Here is a 16,173-nt window from a genome sequence, read left to right as displayed (position 1 = left end):
CATAGAAATCAAGCGAGCGATTCCCACGTGGCACCAACCATTATGGGGGCACCTGTCGTCCTCTGCCCTACCTACGATTATTTCTCCATTAATTAATCATGATCCCCCATTCACCTTGACGTGGCATGTCTGCTTGGATCGGAACAGGATCCTGTCGGTCACCCCCCCTCCCCCCCAACCCCCCCCCCCATAGACAAAGAGGCATATAACACCACCTGTCCTGGGCAATTACCAGGAGGTGTGACGTATACACCCCCTCTCCACCTCCCTCCCTTCTTCTGACTCGTGTCTGTGGTGGACAGAGCTTTGGCGGAACGGCAGGTGGACATGGAAGGCAACAGACGGGGGAGACGAGACGGCAAGGACAAGGGCAAGGGCAAGGACAAGGGCAAGGGCAAGGGCAAGAGCAAGGGCAAGGGCAAGGGCAAGGGCAAGGGCAAGGGCAAGGAGAAGATGATGAAGGGCAAGGGCAAGAAGAGAGAGACAGTGCTGTCATCGTCTCTTCCAACAGCAATAGATGCAGCAAGTGCAGCAAGTGCAGCAAGTGCAGCAAGTGCAGCAAGTGCAGCAAGTGCAGCAAGAGCAGCAGGCTCATCAACAACAGCAGCGGGAACAAGATCAGGGCCACCGTACTCATCGACGTCGTCAACTCGTCCGCTGATTATGGTTAGCTCGGGGTCTCCGTCTCCGCTTCATGCTCGTACCACAACTCCAACGCCGTCACCAACATCATCGTCGACTACTGCTCCGTACAAGTCCAAGTCCAAGACAAAGCCAAAGTCCAAGATCAAGTCAAAGTCGAAGAGCCGCAAGGCCAAGATCAAGACCAAGTCAATTGGCAGCAAGGCCAAGCTCAAGAAGGCCCAGTCTATGGCCAAGGTCAAGGGCAACGCTAAGGACGTCGTCAGCCTCAGCCCCAGCCCCAGCCCCAGCCCCAGCCCCAGCTCAGATGCCCGTCGGCACCGCAAGTTGAAGGCCAAGGTCAAGCAGCAGTCGCCAGAGTCGCCAGCCACGGTCGAGTCGCTTGTGGCGGACTCGTCGCCCACTCCCGACTCATCTATGCTGTTGCTGGACGTTGAGTATCCTCGGCGCGCGGTTGGTCGCTCGCACAGCCGTCGTGCCCCGGTAGGGGACTCGTGGTCACCGCGCACAGAGAGCGATGTCGATGCGGATGAGTCGGCGTGTTATGACGACGACGACGACGACGACGACGAGCTGGCTGATGCTAATGATGATGATGGCGACGACGACGTGCGTTCGCGATTCAAACCCGCCTCGCTTGTTGGCGACGATCCCGATGACGAGTACGACGAGACCATGTCATCATTCCAGGCCAAGGCCAAGACTAAGGCCAAGACCAAGCCCAAGCCCAAAGCCAAGACCAAGACCAAGACCAAGACCAAGACCAAGGCCAAGACCAAGCCCGAGCTCAAGACCAAGACCAAGGCCAAAGCTAAGACCAAGGCCAAGACCAAGACCAAGACCAAGACCAGCCCCAGCGCGCAGTACTTTGAGCTCGACGACGAGTACGGTGACGACGACACGCTCTCATCATCGTTCTCGTTCAAGGCGCGCACACGATCCAAGGCCAAGGTCAAGGCCAAGGCCAAAGCCAAGACCAAGGCCAAGGCCAAGACCCAGTCGTCGGACCACCTGCGGATCACCACCCGCTCGCCAGGCAGGCGTCGGGGCCGGTCGCGACGGAGCGTGGAGGCCTCGGCCTCAGGCTACGACATGTCGGCGACGTACGAGGACGAGAACGAAGCGCTGGCTCGGGCCAAGACCACTGAGGTCACCCGGTCGGGCTCGCTCACCAACGTAGCAGGCGCGTCATCACCGCCGTCGTCGCCGCCATCGACACGGTCGCGGTCGCCGGCGTGGCAGGCCTCGGTCTCATACTACTCGCTCACGACCGAGACTGACTCGAGTGGCACCACCACAAGCTCAGCCTCGCAGTCGTGCTCTGACTCGTCGTCGGGCCACAGGCACGTGCACCCGCTCGAGATGGTCGGCGGCGTCTCGGGCTCGTCGTCGACCATCACGCTGTCGTCGACCTCGTTTGCATCGTTCTCGTCGACACTTACACCCGTCACGGGCTCTGACGACGGCGCGTCGGCGTCGGCGTCGGCGTCGGCGTCGGCTTCGGGCCCGCACGCCTGGCGGATCATCAAGCAGGGCCTTCTCTCCAAGCGGTCCGGCTCGCGGATTAAGACCTGGGCCAAGCGGTTCTTCCGCCTCCGCTCCGACGGCGTCTTTGAGTACGCGCGGCGGACAAGCGCCGACGCGCCCGACGACGCGTACGTCCCCATTTCACTCGAGGATGTCATTGTCATGCCGGCCACAAACATGCGCAAGCGGTTCTGCTTCCAGATTCATTCGCCGCAGCGGCCAAACTACTACCTCCGCGCAGGCTCCAACACCGACATGCTCGACTGGATGCAAGCGCTCAATGCCCACGTGGCTGCCACCCGCGACGCCCACGACTCCTTTCTCTACGTCGCCCGGACAAATGATCTCGACACCGCTGCCGTCGCCGCCACACGCATTCATCTGCAGGAGCGCCTCAAGACATGGATCCCGTCGTCGGCCACTCTTGATCCTCCCCGCGGCCACTCGCCGACATGCTCGCTCTCGCGCGAGTCCTCGGCCCAGCCAACACCGCGCGGCTCCGACGCCGAAGACAATGCCGAAGAGCCCGACTTCGTCACGCTCACGCCGTCGCCGGCCCCGCGCGTCGCCATCCCGTCATCGCCTAGCTTCTCTCCAGCCGTCTCGCCGGCCGGTCCGGTTCCGCCTGCCCGCTCTCTCTCGCCGCCGCCTGCCAGGCCCTCGCGCCGTGTTCACTGGGAGCAGCTCTCGTCGTCAGCCTCGCACGGATCCGGCGCCGGCGACGCTGGCTCGCCGCGAGCGCAGGCTCTTGGCACTGGCAGCGGCAGCCTAGTTGAAGCGCCTGTCAGCTCGGACGGCGTTGCACTTACAGGTGCAAGTGCTCAGGACGCGCCGTCGCCCGAAGCCGTGGTCCGGTTCAAGGCCGACATCATGCATGCGAGCGGGCGACGGCTCGAGTCGCCGCCGCCGTCGCCGCCGCTTGCCTCTCCGCGGGATGATGGCGGCGGCCGCGGCTCTGACTCGGACTCCAACTCGGAAGTGTGCTCAGGCTCAGGCTCAGGCTCAGGCTCGGGCTCGGGCCTGGGCTCGGGCAACTCTGACGACGACGCTAAGATCTCCTGCGAGACCTCACGCGCTGGTGTGGCCTCTCGAAGCATCAGTGGGGTGGCGGCAGCCCGTGCGGCTCGGCGGGCGCGGCGCAAGGCGCGGCGGCGGGCAGCAGCGCCGGTCAGCCTCGCTGTTTACGCGATGGAAGAGTCGGATACCCAGCTGGCGATTGCGTACGTGGCCGGCGAGCAGATGGCTCGGATGCTCAAGGTGGAGCAAAAGCTGCTATTTTGCAAGTGGGTCTCGCTCCTCGACGCCAACTCGCAGGCCGCCGGCGGCGCGGTTGCCGTCCTCTTTGAGTTTGTGCTCTTTGTGGTCCAGCCGTCGCTGCCCCAGCTTGGCGCTGACCCCGTCGTCCTGCACAAGATCCCACTCTACGCACTCTCGCACATCCAGTCGCACAATCCCGACGATATCCGGCTTCTCTGGCTGCAGGCGCAGCACTCTGTGGTCTTTGCCTCGCATCCTGCGCGGATCCGTGAGTTTCTACAGGCGCTGCTCACGGCGCTCCGCGCGGTGACGCTGGGCTGGCCGGCCGAGTACACGGTCGACATCAATGTGCGGCGACTGCTTCCGCCGCTGGATCCGCTACCGCTGCCGGCGCGGCATTGCGGAGGGTTTGTGGCGGCGTACCGCGCGTTCTGTGTTCTCTATGACGTCGAGATCTGCCCTGCGGTGGTGAACCACATCCAGTCGCTCGACGACGGCATCGAGCGCGAGTTTGACGTTCACATGCTCGCACTCTCGGCCAACCTGCGATCGGGCGCGCCGCTGCACATGCCGACGACCGGCCCGCTGCTCTCGGCGCTCACACACTCGGCTTACTTTACGCACCTCTCACTCCACGGCATTTCGTGCAAGTCTGTGGTCCCGCAGCTTGCGCAGCTCCTCGCCCACAACCTCCACCTCACTCACTTTGATCTGGCCGAGCTCGGGCTGCCGTCATCATCGACGGCGTGGCGGACGCTGCTCACTGGCCTCCGCGACGCCATGCCACGGGTTCGAGTCCTCTCCCTGGCGGGCAACCCGCTGCCAGACAAGGTGCTTTCCGAGCTCGGGACCGTCCTGGGCGCGGGCACCTCGCTGGTCGGGCTGGATCTTTCTGCGGCGCTGCCGTCGTCACGAACCGGCGTCTCGACGCTTCTTACCGCGCTGGTGGCGAAGCGGCTCGAGCTGGCGGACCTCGACTGGGAGACGCTTGAGGATGCAGCAGCGGCGTCGGCGGCGGCCGGCTTGGGCGCTGAAGGCAGCGGCGGGCCGCCGACAGCGGCGGCAGCGCCCGATGCTGGGCCGTCGACAGGTGAGCCGCCGACTGACGACTACTCGGCATCGCCGTCGTCGGCGTCGGCGGCGCTGCCAGGTGGCGGCGCGACGCCGAGCGTGTTTGCTGGACCGGGCTCGCGGCTGGCTCACAGCTCGAGCCTCTCGAACCTGCCGTTTGAGGAGGGCTCGGTCGGCGACGGAGAGTTTGTACTCGACTCATCGGCGTCGGACGCGAGCCTGGGCTCGGAGAGCGAGTCGTGTGACGGGTGCGAACGGTGCGAAGCGAGCGGCTACCCTCGGCCGGCTGCGCCGCTGGCGGCTCTGGACGGGCGGGTGGTATGGACGCTGCGGACGCTCAACCTCGCATCAAACAAGCTGTCGTCGTCGTCGGCGGCGCGAGCGCTGTGGAACGTGGTGAGCCTCGCGCCGTCCCTGACTCGGCTTGACCTCTCGCACACTGGCATTGACTGTGGAGTGCTGGCCAAGACGGTGCAGCTCGCGCCGTCACTGCAGAGTCTGGGACTGGCTGGCAACACGCTCGACAAGCGAGCGTTGCCGGCGCTTCGGGCGGCGGTGGTCACCTCGCCGGTCCACGAGGTCTCGCTGGCTGGAGTCCGGGTCGGGCGCGAGGGGCTCGTCTCGCTCTTGGCCTGTCTCCTCAACGATCGGTCGAAGCCGTCGGTCGACGTCGACGTCTCTAACTTTGACTACGGCCTGCGCGGCGAGCAGCTTCTCCTCGCGGCGCTGGCGGACTCGAAGAACCTGACAGCGCTGACGATGGAGGGCATCACGCTCAAGACCAAGAACAACGACGGAGTGTGCGAGCTGCTGCTTGGCCTGTGCAAAGTGGACACACTGCAGGAGCTGCGGTTTGGAAGAAACCTCAAGCACCGCGGAAAGCACACAGACCTGGCCATGTCGCTGCTTGTGGCACTGACAACCTCGCCCGGCTCAACGCTGCACACGCTCTCGCTCGCGGGCTCGGCCGACCGCAAACGCTACCTCGGCTCGTCGCTGGAACCGCTGCTGCTGGCGCTCAAGCGGGCGCCGGCGCTCACCGAGCTCGACATTTCCCACAACCGCTGCTCGTCGACGCTGAGTCTGCTGGCGGCGACGCTGAAAGACGCCGGGCCGACTGGACCGATGCTGCGGATTCTTCGGACCGACGGCAACGAGGTGACGCTCGACGGCCTGGTTGCGTTTGCCAAGACCATCGGCGACAGCGCGTCGGGTCTGGCGGCGCTAGTCGACTTTCCACCGCCGCGGTCGGACATTGCGGCGCTCATCAAGCACACGCCGAAGGAGCACCGTGTCGAGGTCCGCGACACACTCGCGTCGCTGCTAGTCGAGGTCGACCACGCACTGCAGGACCACGCGGCGGCAGAGCGGGTCAAGCAGCGGCAGGCCAGCGCCGGCGGCGGCAGCGGCGGCAGCAGCAGCTTGGAGCTACCTTCACCGGCGACAACGCCGTCAGCATCAGAGACGACAGGCTTGCCGATGCTCGAGGTCCATGTGGTGCGCGACGTGTCGAACGCATCGCTCTCCGAGTCGCTGCCGACGCCGACGACGCCGGGCGCACCGACACCGCGGCAGCGGCTGCGGTCGATGTCGTGCGAGTGGGGCTCGGCCATCGAGTCGCTTGGGACGCTCGACTCGGACGATGACTACGTGTACTTGGCCGCCCTTGTCGATGATCCGGACGAGCTGCGTGTGACCGGCCCGCGGTCGGGCGCGTTCACGCCGACCTTTATCTACGACGCTCGGTTCCGGTCCTCGGCCGAGTCGCTGGCCATCTCGGCCGACTCGATGAACTTTGCCGACGAGGCTTCGTCCGACACCGGGCACCTTGCTAAGTTTGATGCAATCGCCCAGTCACCGGTGCCAGCGATGGGCTCGCCTTCGTCAGCCTCGATCGTGAGTGTGTCGTCCGACGGCGGGAACAACAACGTGTGGGGCTCGTCGGTCGAGACCGAGACCGAGAGCGACGATGATGATGAGTGACGATGTTCATTGAAAGCAAAACGTTGCAGCTACATGACAACGCAGCATCCCTTGCTCTGCTGCTGCTGCTGTTGCTGCTGCTGGCGCTGGCGGGCAGCCTGCTCACGCTGGCGGCGGGTGAAAGGATCGACATCGTCGTCGGAGATGATGTCGGTGCCGTCGCTCTCGCCGTCGCGGGCCTTGTCCGAGGGAGGAGGCTTGGACGGGTCAAAGACGTAGTCGGCATATGCCATCGACGACACGCGCTTGGGCGGCGGCGGCGGGCTGGCGTCGTCGGTGGTGACGGGCGAGGCGCCGAACCGCGAGGCCCGGTTCCTGGCCGCTGCTGAACGGAGCGATGGGTCACCGCCGCGACGCGAGCGCGACGCCGACCGAGCCAGCGCTGATTGCGGGCGGTCGGCCGACTTGGACTTTTCGGCAGCGGCAGCAGCCTTAAAGTCGTAGTCGACAAAGGCGAGCGAAGAGACTCGCTTGGGCGGGGCTGGCGGCGGGCCAGAGTCATCGGAAGCAAGCCCAGCGCCAGCGACTGCACCGACAGCAACGCCGGTAGCGCCGGCGGCTGCGGCTGCGCCGCGGTTGCGCCTGTTCTTGCGACGGCGACCTGATCGCTTTGAGTTGGCCGGTGGCACGTCGGCGTCGCCCGAGTCACGGCCGACGTCGGCGTCGTCGTCAACACCGACATCGACGTCGGAGGTGTCAAGAGGAGGCTTAGCCTCAATGGCACCGGCAGCCTTGAGCGCCATAAGGATTTTCTTGCGGTCGCCGAGGCGCGAGATGCCCATCTCCTTGAGGTCTGCAAGGTCAAGCTCTGCAAGGAGCGAGTCGTCGACGCCGGCATCCTCAAAGTTTTCGAGGTACTTGGGGAGCTTGACGGCATCCAGCGCCTCGCGGATGAGCTGGTATGAGTCGAGGAGCGGGGCAGTGGACTCGCCAAAAGCGGCAGCCCATGACGACGCTGGCGCAGCCAGAGTGACCTTGGCCTGCTGCGGCTTGGCGCCTGCATCGGTCCTGGGCTCTGCGTCGTCAACTGACGACCAGTCGTCAAAGTCGTCAGTCTCGTCTTCGAGCTTGGCCTGGAGATCCGACGGAAGGACAAAGCCGTCGACCTTAGCCAGCTGCTCCTTGACCAGTGCGCGCTGCTCTTTCTGCTTCCGCAGCAGTTCCTTGGTCTCGGGCGAGAGCGCACCAGTGGCGGCAGACGGCGACTTGGTCGAGTCCAGCTTGGACTTGGCCTTGCCCGCCTTGCTCGACTTGGGCGTGGACATCGAGGAGGCGTTAGCCGGCAAGGCGGGAACGGGCGGCGCCGGAGCCGGCACCTCGACAGGATCGACAAAGTTGGACGGGAAGAGGCCAACAGGCCCGAGGAGGATCGGGTTGCGGGCGATGTTCTTGATCTTGTGGCCATGCTGCCACTCGTTGCCCTCGTCCCATGTCTCAACGAGGACAACATCGCCAACAGCAAGAGACATCTCCTCATCGTGCTCTGCCACAAAGTCATACAGAGCCTTGGCCATGACCCGAGCCGGATCATGAGCAGGAGCATCTTCCGAGTCTAGCTGGAGGTCCATGGCTTGACGAAGCAGATCCTTGCAAGCCGGATCCATCGCCATGTCCAATGGAGTCATGCCCGTCTTTGAAGAAGGAGGATCAGGGCGAGCAAAGCCGTCATTGAGCAGTATGTCCACCAGAGCCGCGTGTTGGAGCTTTGTCGCCAGATGAAGAGCCGTCTCTCCACCAAAGGCCGACGGGACTTCGGGATTAGCACCTTCCGCCAACAGAAACCTGACCACATCAGGCGCCTTTGCCCTCACAGCATACTGCAAAGCGGTGTAACCATCTCCATCCGTATCCACCACATCCAATCGGTCTCCAACGGCAGTCAGTGCTGACTCTACCGCAGACAGCTCTCCCTCCTCGCATGCGTCCCAGAGTGCCTGAAGGGCATCACCTACGAAGGGAGGGGGGGGGGGGAGGGTGAGTGAAGGGGGGAGGGTATGGATAAAGAGAGAGAGTGTGTGTGGGTGTGTGGGTGTGTGTAGGGGGAGGGACGGGAGGGGATCTGGCCTTACCGTCCTCACTCATGAGTTGGCTGGGTGTTCACAAGAAAGTGGAGTGGTGGCCGTTTGGCCGGTGCTGGGATTGGCTGGTGGTGGAGGAGGGAGGAGGAGGGGGGAGGGAGGAGAGTGGGTGGGGTTGGGGTTGGGGTTGGGGTTGGGGTTGGGGTTGGGGTGATTATGATGGTGATGGTGGCGAGGCCAGTGATGGTGATGGTGATGACGATGATGTTAATGTTGGTGATGGCGACAATGGCGATGGCGATGATGAAGACAGCCATGATGTGGATGGCCACACTGTTGATGGCCATACTGTTGTTGGGGGATGGTGGTGCTAGATGGGGAAGGTGATGATGGGGATAAGGCGTTTGCAAACGGCTTCATGCGGATCTACAGTAGATGCTAGCGAGCAGAATGCGGTCCAGAAAGGGCAAGAGGGTGAGGTCAAGATCACCATGCTGGGCCCATGGGAAAGAGGCAGGCGCTAACGGCGCTCGATGTAGGGCGAGAAGGACCCGCCCTTGGACTCGAGCTCCTCGAGCTGATCGCGGAGTCGGCCGATGAGCCGGGTGGTGTCGAGAAGGACAGACTGCATCTCCTGCCGGGTGGCCTGCCGCCGCTGCTTGGCCGTCTCTGCGCGCGAGCGAGCAGAGAGACCCATGCGAGCCTGCGACTCGCGGCGCTCGATCTCTACCAGCAGCCGCTTGTACTCGCGCCGGAAACGGTCGATGGAAAGGTCCTTCAGCAGGTCGTCCTTCTGGTACAAGTGGATGCGCAGCTCGGCCCGCGCATGAGCCTTGAACACCCGATACTGCTTGGTCGGTGCCAGCGTCAACAACATATCGTTGGCTTCTTTCACCTTTTGCACATACTGAAAGTCCAGCTCCCTTTGCTCGTGATCCAGCTGTGCCAGCTTGGCCTCCCTCCGTGCCTCCCGCTCCTTGGCCCTGCGACGATGGCCCAGCAACAGCAACAGCGCCGAAGACGAGGGCATTGATTTCGACCAGAATTCAACCAAAGCAGCAATACCACCACCACCACCACCACCAGTACACAATCCCTCGCCCGCAAGCCCCAGTCGCCCAACCCAGCCCATCCCCATCCGCCCGTCAGACACCAGCCACACACACCGCGCAATCCACCACAACCCAAGCCCAACCATCCGATCCCGATCGATTCCCAACCGTTCCTTCTGCATGAGTCTATCTCCCCTCCCCTCCCCTCCCCTCCCCTCCCCTCCCCTCCCTTCCCCCCCCCTCCTTCCTTCCCAGGTCCATCACTTACCTCTGGGTCAGGAACTTGACGGCCTGGCGGTTGGAGGTGGGCGTGGCGACCCGACGGCGACCCTTCAACGACCGCGTGCGACGGTTTGCGGATGGTGTTCCAGACATGTCACCGTCTATGGAGTTTGTGGAATGTGTGTGGTCTGTGGTCTGTGTGTATGTGTGTGTGTGTGTGGTGTAGTGGTGTAGTGGTGGTGGTGGTGGTGGTGGTGGTGTGGTGGTGGTGAGTGGAGTGGCGTGGGCTGAGGCCAGGGCAAGTCGGCAAGGCGGACGAGTCGGTTGCCCCCCCCCCCCCCCCCCCAATCTGGTCGTGACGACCACACTCATCTCGACGAGGATCCTGCCATGGCCCAGACAGGGGTTGATGCCTCCATTGCTGAGCTCACTCCCGAGCTGAGGGTCGTCAACACTGCATTTGTGGTGCTCGACAAGCTCGGTATGCCTGTGCTGGTCGGTGGGTCGGTGGCGGGAGGGCGCGCGGGTCAGGCGGCCAGCTCCACATACACACACTCACAACTGTCCTGCTCACCCACAATGTCACACAGGAGTGCGGACGATCAAGTCGGGCGCAAAGGTGACGACGTTCAAGGTGGCTGATGCCACCGGTTCTGTCACGTTTGCGGTGTGGGATGACGTCGGGAGCATGCTGGAGCCCGGGGAGATCTTCAGCCTCCGTGGCGGATACACCGAGCTCCACGCTGGTCATCTCATCCTGTACTGCGGCAAGAGGGGAAAGCTAGAGCGGACGGGCGAGTTTGAGATGCTGTTTGTTGAAGAGCCGAACATGTCCAGCGCGACGTGGCCGTCATGACCAGGTTCGCGGTAGCGACGACGGCGCGGGCGCCAGCGGCGGTACCGCCCCGAGCGAGCGGATGTAGGCCTCGAGCTGCGCCACCCGCGCCTCCGACGCCTGCAGCTTGGTCGACAGCTTTTCCATGCCTGTCTCGCGCTGGCTGCACCCATGACACGGCGGCGGGGTGAGCGCAAACGGCGGTGAGCCCGAGGGGCTCGGCGGCGGTGCGACGCGTAGGAGCGGCGACGCGCCGCGGGCCGGTGAGCTGCCGGGGTCGTCGCCGCCTTCGGCGCTCAGCTCCCAAGGGCCGTCAAAACCCGAGTGTGCCCGTGCCCGCCCGGCTTTGCTGCCGCCCATAGGCGATGCCGGCGGCGTGCCCCAGTGCCACGAGGTCGGCGAGTACGATGCCATGTCCGAGCCGGTCGCCGACCCGACCCACACAGGCTCAAACACCGGGTGCCGCAGCAGCGCCGCCGCCGTCGGCCGCTCGCTGTCCACCACAAGCAGGGACGCAATGAGGTCTGCCACCTGCGGGTACGCTGAGTAGATCTGCGGATCGAGGTGGCCTGCGCGTGCCGCCTCGAGCGTCCGCACCCGCTCCATCATCGTGGTAAACGGCGGGAGGAACATCTCGACCATCACAAGGCCGACCGAAAACATGTCGGCACCGGTTCCGTACCGCCCGTCACCATCGACCTGCTCCGGCGCTGCGTACAACGTCGATCCGAGACCCTGCGTCAGGTTGCCAGCCTCAGACACATCCGACGGGATCGATCGCGCTGTGCCCAACCCACCTCCAGGCGCTGCTGCACTCGGGATCCTCAGCAGACCCATCGATGCAGCCTCGCCGCCTCCTGCCGAGCTCGCCTCTGCCGGCGGCGGCACCCCACACTGCTCAAAGATCGACGTCGCAAGGCCAAAGTCGCCGAGCTTGACAACCGTGTTTGACTCGAGGAACACGTTGGCCGGCTTGATGTCGCGATGAACAACGTTAAAGGCGTGCACATGCTGCAGTGCCGCAAGCAGCTGCGACAGGATCCGCAGGTTCACCTCGCGGTCCACGCTCCGGTCCGGATCGTCCAGCCACTCACGGAGCGTCAGGTCCGAGCACAGCTCCATCTGCACAAACAGCACGTCGACTTCCTCGCCGCCCACCCGCGCCTCCACGACCGGCGCATTGCTGCCGTCATCATCCCCTCCACTCTCGCTGCTGTGTTCGTCGAGAAAGAAAAGCCCGCGTGCGGTCCCGCCGATCGAGTCAGACGACGCCAGCGAGATCATCGACCACGACTCGCCGAGTCCCGACTCGTCGTCCTCGTCGCACATGACGTCAGCCCGGAGCACCCGCTCCACCCACGACGAAAAGTAGCGCACAATGTGCGGATGATTCGAGATCCGCGCAAGGAGCTGTACTTCCTTCCGCTCACGCGCCGGCAGTGGCGAGGCGTTGGGCGGGAGCACCACCTTTTTCACCGCATACAGGTGCCCGTCCAGCCGCGCGCGAACCCGAAACACCGAGCCAAAGCCTCCAAACCCGAGCTGGCCGAGCTCATCATACTCGCTGGCGTACCGCGAGCTGCTCACCGAGAGCGACTGCGCCGACGATGCCTCTGTCATCAGCCACACGCTGCAACCAGAGCCGTAGCCGGTGGTGATGTCTCTTCGAGAAAGAAGAAGCACAAGAAAAAAAAACGTAGCGCCACCGAATGAATGGCCCAATTTGATGCGGTCCACGTGTCAGTCGACGACCACCGACGTCACGAGCGGAACAAAGGCAGCCGAGACGCGGAGCGAAAGGAAAGCCTCAGCGTCAGCAACACGATGTCGACAAAGAGGTAGATGGATGGAGCACAATGTCACACACGTGCTTGGGTGGTTGTCGTCTTTGTGACTCCTTGCTGAAGAAACCTGCACCACTTTCCGTACAAGGCCGTCACTTACCCTGCCTGCAAAGGCGAGAGAAGCGTTGCCGAAGATACGAACGTTGACCCGATGTCGGCGCGTGCGCCCAGGTTTTTGTTCTTTTAAAATTTGTGTCGTCCGCTCCGCCGGATTCATTGCCTACGCCAACGCGCCGCTGGTTTTTAGCGACAACATGACGCGCGGCATGACGCGCGGACATGACGCGCAACTCGCACTGCCAGAGGCCACGCAGCCGGTTCCACCCGACTTCATTGTCGGAACAGGGTTCAATTGCCACTGCACCAGCCACCATCGCCCCACGGCAGCAGCGTCGCATCCACAAGCTCGCATTCAAAGAGTGCCGAGAGCTCCGGACAACCCATCGGGTAGCCGATCGAGGTAGCAAACGGGTTACGGGCCTGCTTCTTGGCGGCCAGCGGCGCGCCGCAACCAAATGGATCAGCGCTAAAAGCGGTGCGGGTGTGGGCGTCGAGGTCGGCGCTGGCATCATCCGCGACGTGGTTGCCAACAAACGAGAAGCACTCGGCCGGGAAGCCGAGTGCGGCGCGATGGACGTTGGTGAAGCGATTGCGCTTAAACTCAAACGACACGACGGTAATCCGTGCCGGGAGCCGCCCCGTCACCTCGCGAAATCGACAGATCGAGAACAGCAGGTTCTCCAGCGAGTCGCGCGCGGCGTTCTCGGTCACCGTCCGCCGCGCCACCTCTGGCTCGCCGAACCAATCTGCCGCGTCTGCCGCATGCAGGTACGACTCGGCTTCTGATCGCTGGACCTCGGCATGCGTTGCGCCGCCTGTAAAGACCAGTACCGCCTCTGGATTGGCTGCGGCAATGGCCACGCCTGTCCGGATGTGGTCGAGGATGGCATCGATCTGAGCCACTTGATAAGGCTGGAGAAGCCAGCCATCGGGTGAGTCCATGGCCCCAACAAACGACGCACCGGCAAACACTGTGTGGCCAGCCACCACCACCAGCTCACTTGCGCCAGCCAGCCGTGGCACCGGATGATGTAGTCTGCCCAACAGCGCCGGCCGGTGCATCGGCCGCGGTGCGTACAGCGCCAGGACCACTGCCAGTGCCGCCACCACCCCAGCCAGAACCGCCAGTCGTATACGCCGCTTCCCCCCGTGTCGACCTCCTATCTCCCCCATACCCGTCCTCAGCCCTCGCTCCGAGCCACTATTCCTCCTGCTCCCGCTGCCGCCAGTCTCCCCTTCAAACGCAAGCAGAGCAGTGTCACCGGACGAGGCCAATGCTCCCCCCCCCCCCCCCCCCCCCCCCAACTGCCATCGTCGACATTTACAATCAGCATCAGCATCAGCTTGAACGTGAGGCAGCAGAACCACCCCGCGATGGAACGGTGTACACAAACAGCTCATTGCTTGCCGAGGGAATGACCATGCCGCGCGAGCCGCCGGCAGTGGCCACCAGCGGCTGGTCGACAGCAGTGACAATGGCGGCAATCGGGGTCTCCGGCCCAGCCACACAGCCGGCAAACCGGGTCTCCCTGCTGCTTGCGCTTCTGGCGTCGTACTTGTGGACGCCGCTCGAGCAACCGACCATGATGTGGCCAGCCGCCCAGTCACCGGGTGGAATCGGCGCAATGCTCAGCGCGGGCCCCGAGCCAAACTCCATTTTGATGTCCGCCCGCAGCTTGCCAGCCGTCACGTCGTGGACAATGACGTGTGCCCAGCCCTGGTGCTCGCGGTGCCCGACGTACACAGCGTCGCCCTCGACCGCCACCGACAGCGCCGGCGTTGACAGCCGCGACTGCAGCTCGAGCGCCTCATCGATGCTCGTCCGAACATCCCACACCCGGGTTGTGCCCACAAAGTCGGTGAGCGCCACCCGCGGTCCAAGCCCTGACTCCAGCGCCGCCACTGCAGTCAGTGGCGTCGCGAGATCCACCTCGACGCTCGGCGCGCCGTGGCTCAGGTCGTACACCCGCGCAAGGCCGTCAGCCCCCACAGAGACAAGTGCCGTCTCACTGCTATCACCCACCAGCGCAAGGCCGTTGACCCGCCCGCGATGCTCGTCTAGCGTGGCGAGCAGCGCGCCGGGCGCTCCGCGGACGCCATGCACCGCCAAAGACCCGTCGGCGCCACCGGCCGCAATCCACGCCGCCTCCGGGTGGAGCGCGAGTGCCGAAACGGCTTCCGTGCCCCGGGCTGCGTCGCGGACAGCTTTGACCGTCATCCGTGAGAGTCCGGTGGTGATCCGCTCCTTTTTGAACGCCCAGCAGACCTCAGGCACGGCCGAGTACGCCAGCGACATACCATGCTCCTTACGAGCCTTCATCGAAATGGCCTTGCCCTCCGCCAGTACCTCAAACGGGAGCCACATAGCCAACGTTCCATCTGTACCACCCGACACCATGATTTGCATGCACGGCGTTGCCACCAGCGCATCGATCTCCACCTTTGCCGCCTTGTCGTGGAAGCAGCACAAGGTCGGCTCGGGCGCAAAGGCCGACTCGCCCGAACCAGCCGCCTTGCTCTTGCCCTTGCCTTGCCCACCCTTTCCGCTGCCCTTCTTGTTTGCCCTCGCCCCAGATCCTCCATCATTGCCACCAGTACTGCTACCACCAGCACTGCCACTATCTGCTCCTCCTCGTCCCCTGCTCCGTCCCGTCCGTCCACGAGCCATGTCACCCAGCAGTCACAACCGAGCAGCGACCACGCAAGACAGATACTAAGCACACAAGCAACGCAACAATGCCTTCAGGTACTCGGTGTGTGTGTGTGTGTGTGTCCGTAGAGTGAGGTGTACCGTATGGTCGGCAGCGGTGGACAGAGTACAACGATAGCCAGTGTCGTCGCCGCGTCTGCTGCCACTCACTGACACTCGCCACCGGCAGCGTGAGGCAAAGTAGCTGGCACCATACTTTGCAAAGAGCTCCGATGGCATCGACGCAATCGGCTCCAGAGGATCAGAAAGCCACCCAGCCAGCCACCCACCCAATCTTCTGATAACGATGCCCGACCACAATGCCGACGCCCATTACCTTGATCTCGAAACTACGCGCGAGCTTGCGATGGGCGCTCATGTACCGTACCAATCGGTACGATGTGCTGACATTGATGGCCAGCGCAGTAAACGTATGGAAATCTTTCAAGTCATCGAGCTAGCGGAACGACCACTCGGTCGGTTACCGAGACTCTGGGTACACATGTGCATGACATCGGTGGGTTCGGCACAGCATCCTGTTCCGCTCACAGGTCCACAGTTGGTCAGTCGGCTGTCTGGGCCTATTCTGAATCGATTTCATGCCTTCAGGTACTCGTGTGTGTGTGTGTGTGTGTCCGTAGAGTGAGGTGTACCGTATGGTCGGCAGCGGTGGACAGAGTACAACGATAGCCAGTGTCGCCGCCGCGTCTGCTGCCACTCACTGACACTCGCCACCGGCAGCGTGAGGCAAAGTAGCTGGCACCATACTTTGCAAAGAGCTCCGATGGCATCGACGCAATCGGCTCCAGAGGATCAGAAAGCCACCCAGCCAGCCACCCACCCAATCTTCTGATAACGATGCCCGACCACAATGCCGACGCCCATTACCTTGATCTCGAAACTACGCGCGAGCTTGCGATGGGCGCTCATGTACCGTACCAATCGGTACGATGTGCTGACATTGATGGCCAGC

The 16,173-nt window shown here is 63.6% G+C and overlaps 5 protein-coding genes across 5 annotated transcripts; 2 read left to right on the top strand and 3 right to left on the bottom strand.

Annotated features, from left to right (window-relative positions):
• Positions 1 to 663: 663 nt before the first annotated feature.
• Positions 664 to 6,508, top strand: AMSG_07536 (uncharacterized protein; the record flags this gene model as incomplete). Its single annotated transcript, XM_013900564.1, has 2 exons — positions 664 to 1,079; positions 1,113 to 6,508. The coding sequence occupies 2 exons, from the start codon at positions 664 to 666 to the stop codon at positions 6,478 to 6,480; spliced, it is 5,784 nt and encodes a 1,927-aa protein (XP_013756018.1). The 3' UTR covers positions 6,481 to 6,508.
• Position 6,509: 1 nt separating this feature from the next.
• Positions 6,510 to 8,090, bottom strand: AMSG_07535 (uncharacterized protein; the record flags this gene model as incomplete). Its single annotated transcript, XM_013900563.1, has 1 exon — positions 6,510 to 8,090. The coding sequence occupies one exon, from the start codon at positions 8,088 to 8,090 to the stop codon at positions 6,510 to 6,512; it is 1,581 nt and encodes a 526-aa protein (XP_013756017.1).
• Positions 8,091 to 8,889: 799 nt separating this feature from the next.
• Positions 8,890 to 10,044, bottom strand: AMSG_07534 (uncharacterized protein). Its single transcript, XM_013900562.1, has 2 exons — positions 9,819 to 10,044; positions 8,890 to 9,481 (listed from the first exon to the last, which is right to left on the bottom strand). The coding sequence occupies exons 1-2, from the start codon at positions 9,923 to 9,925 to the stop codon at positions 9,019 to 9,021; spliced, it is 570 nt and encodes a 189-aa protein (XP_013756016.1). The 5' UTR covers positions 9,926 to 10,044; the 3' UTR covers positions 8,890 to 9,018.
• Positions 10,045 to 10,162: 118 nt separating this feature from the next.
• Positions 10,163 to 10,576, top strand: AMSG_07533 (uncharacterized protein; the record flags this gene model as incomplete). The annotated part of the gene is made up of 3 exons (XM_013900561.1): positions 10,163 to 10,253; positions 10,363 to 10,518; positions 10,554 to 10,576. 3 exons carry the CDS (start codon positions 10,163 to 10,165, stop codon positions 10,574 to 10,576), a joined length of 270 nt encoding a protein of 89 aa, XP_013756015.1.
• Positions 10,577 to 10,622: 46 nt separating this feature from the next.
• On the bottom strand, positions 10,623 to 15,579 carry AMSG_07532 (PEK/GCN2 protein kinase; the record flags this gene model as incomplete). Its single annotated transcript, XM_013900560.1, has 4 exons — positions 10,623 to 12,268; positions 12,823 to 13,602; positions 13,880 to 15,088; positions 15,507 to 15,579. The coding sequence occupies 4 exons, from the start codon at positions 15,577 to 15,579 to the stop codon at positions 10,623 to 10,625; spliced, it is 3,708 nt and encodes a 1,235-aa protein (XP_013756014.1).
• Between the last annotated feature and the right edge of the window lie 594 nt (positions 15,580 to 16,173).

The sequence above is a fragment of the Thecamonas trahens genome, assembly GCF_000142905.1.
Source record: "Thecamonas trahens ATCC 50062 unplaced genomic scaffold supercont1.36, whole genome shotgun sequence".
In the NCBI taxonomy this organism is placed as follows: domain Eukaryota; order Apusomonadida; family Apusomonadidae; genus Thecamonas; species Thecamonas trahens.
This window is presented reverse-complemented; position numbering and strand designations above follow the sequence as displayed.

What these genes read in the sequence shown, in the direction of transcription:
- AMSG_07534 (XM_013900562.1), bottom strand. Translation starts at nt 9,925, where the DNA reads ATGTCTGGAACACCATCCGCAAACCGTCGCACGCGGTCGTTGAAGGGT. An exon ending in GTCAAGTTCCTGACCCAGAG is followed by an intron (nt 9,482 to 9,818) that starts GTAAGTGATGGA and finishes CCATCGTCGCAG; the next exon opens with GGCCAAGGAGCGGGAGGCAC.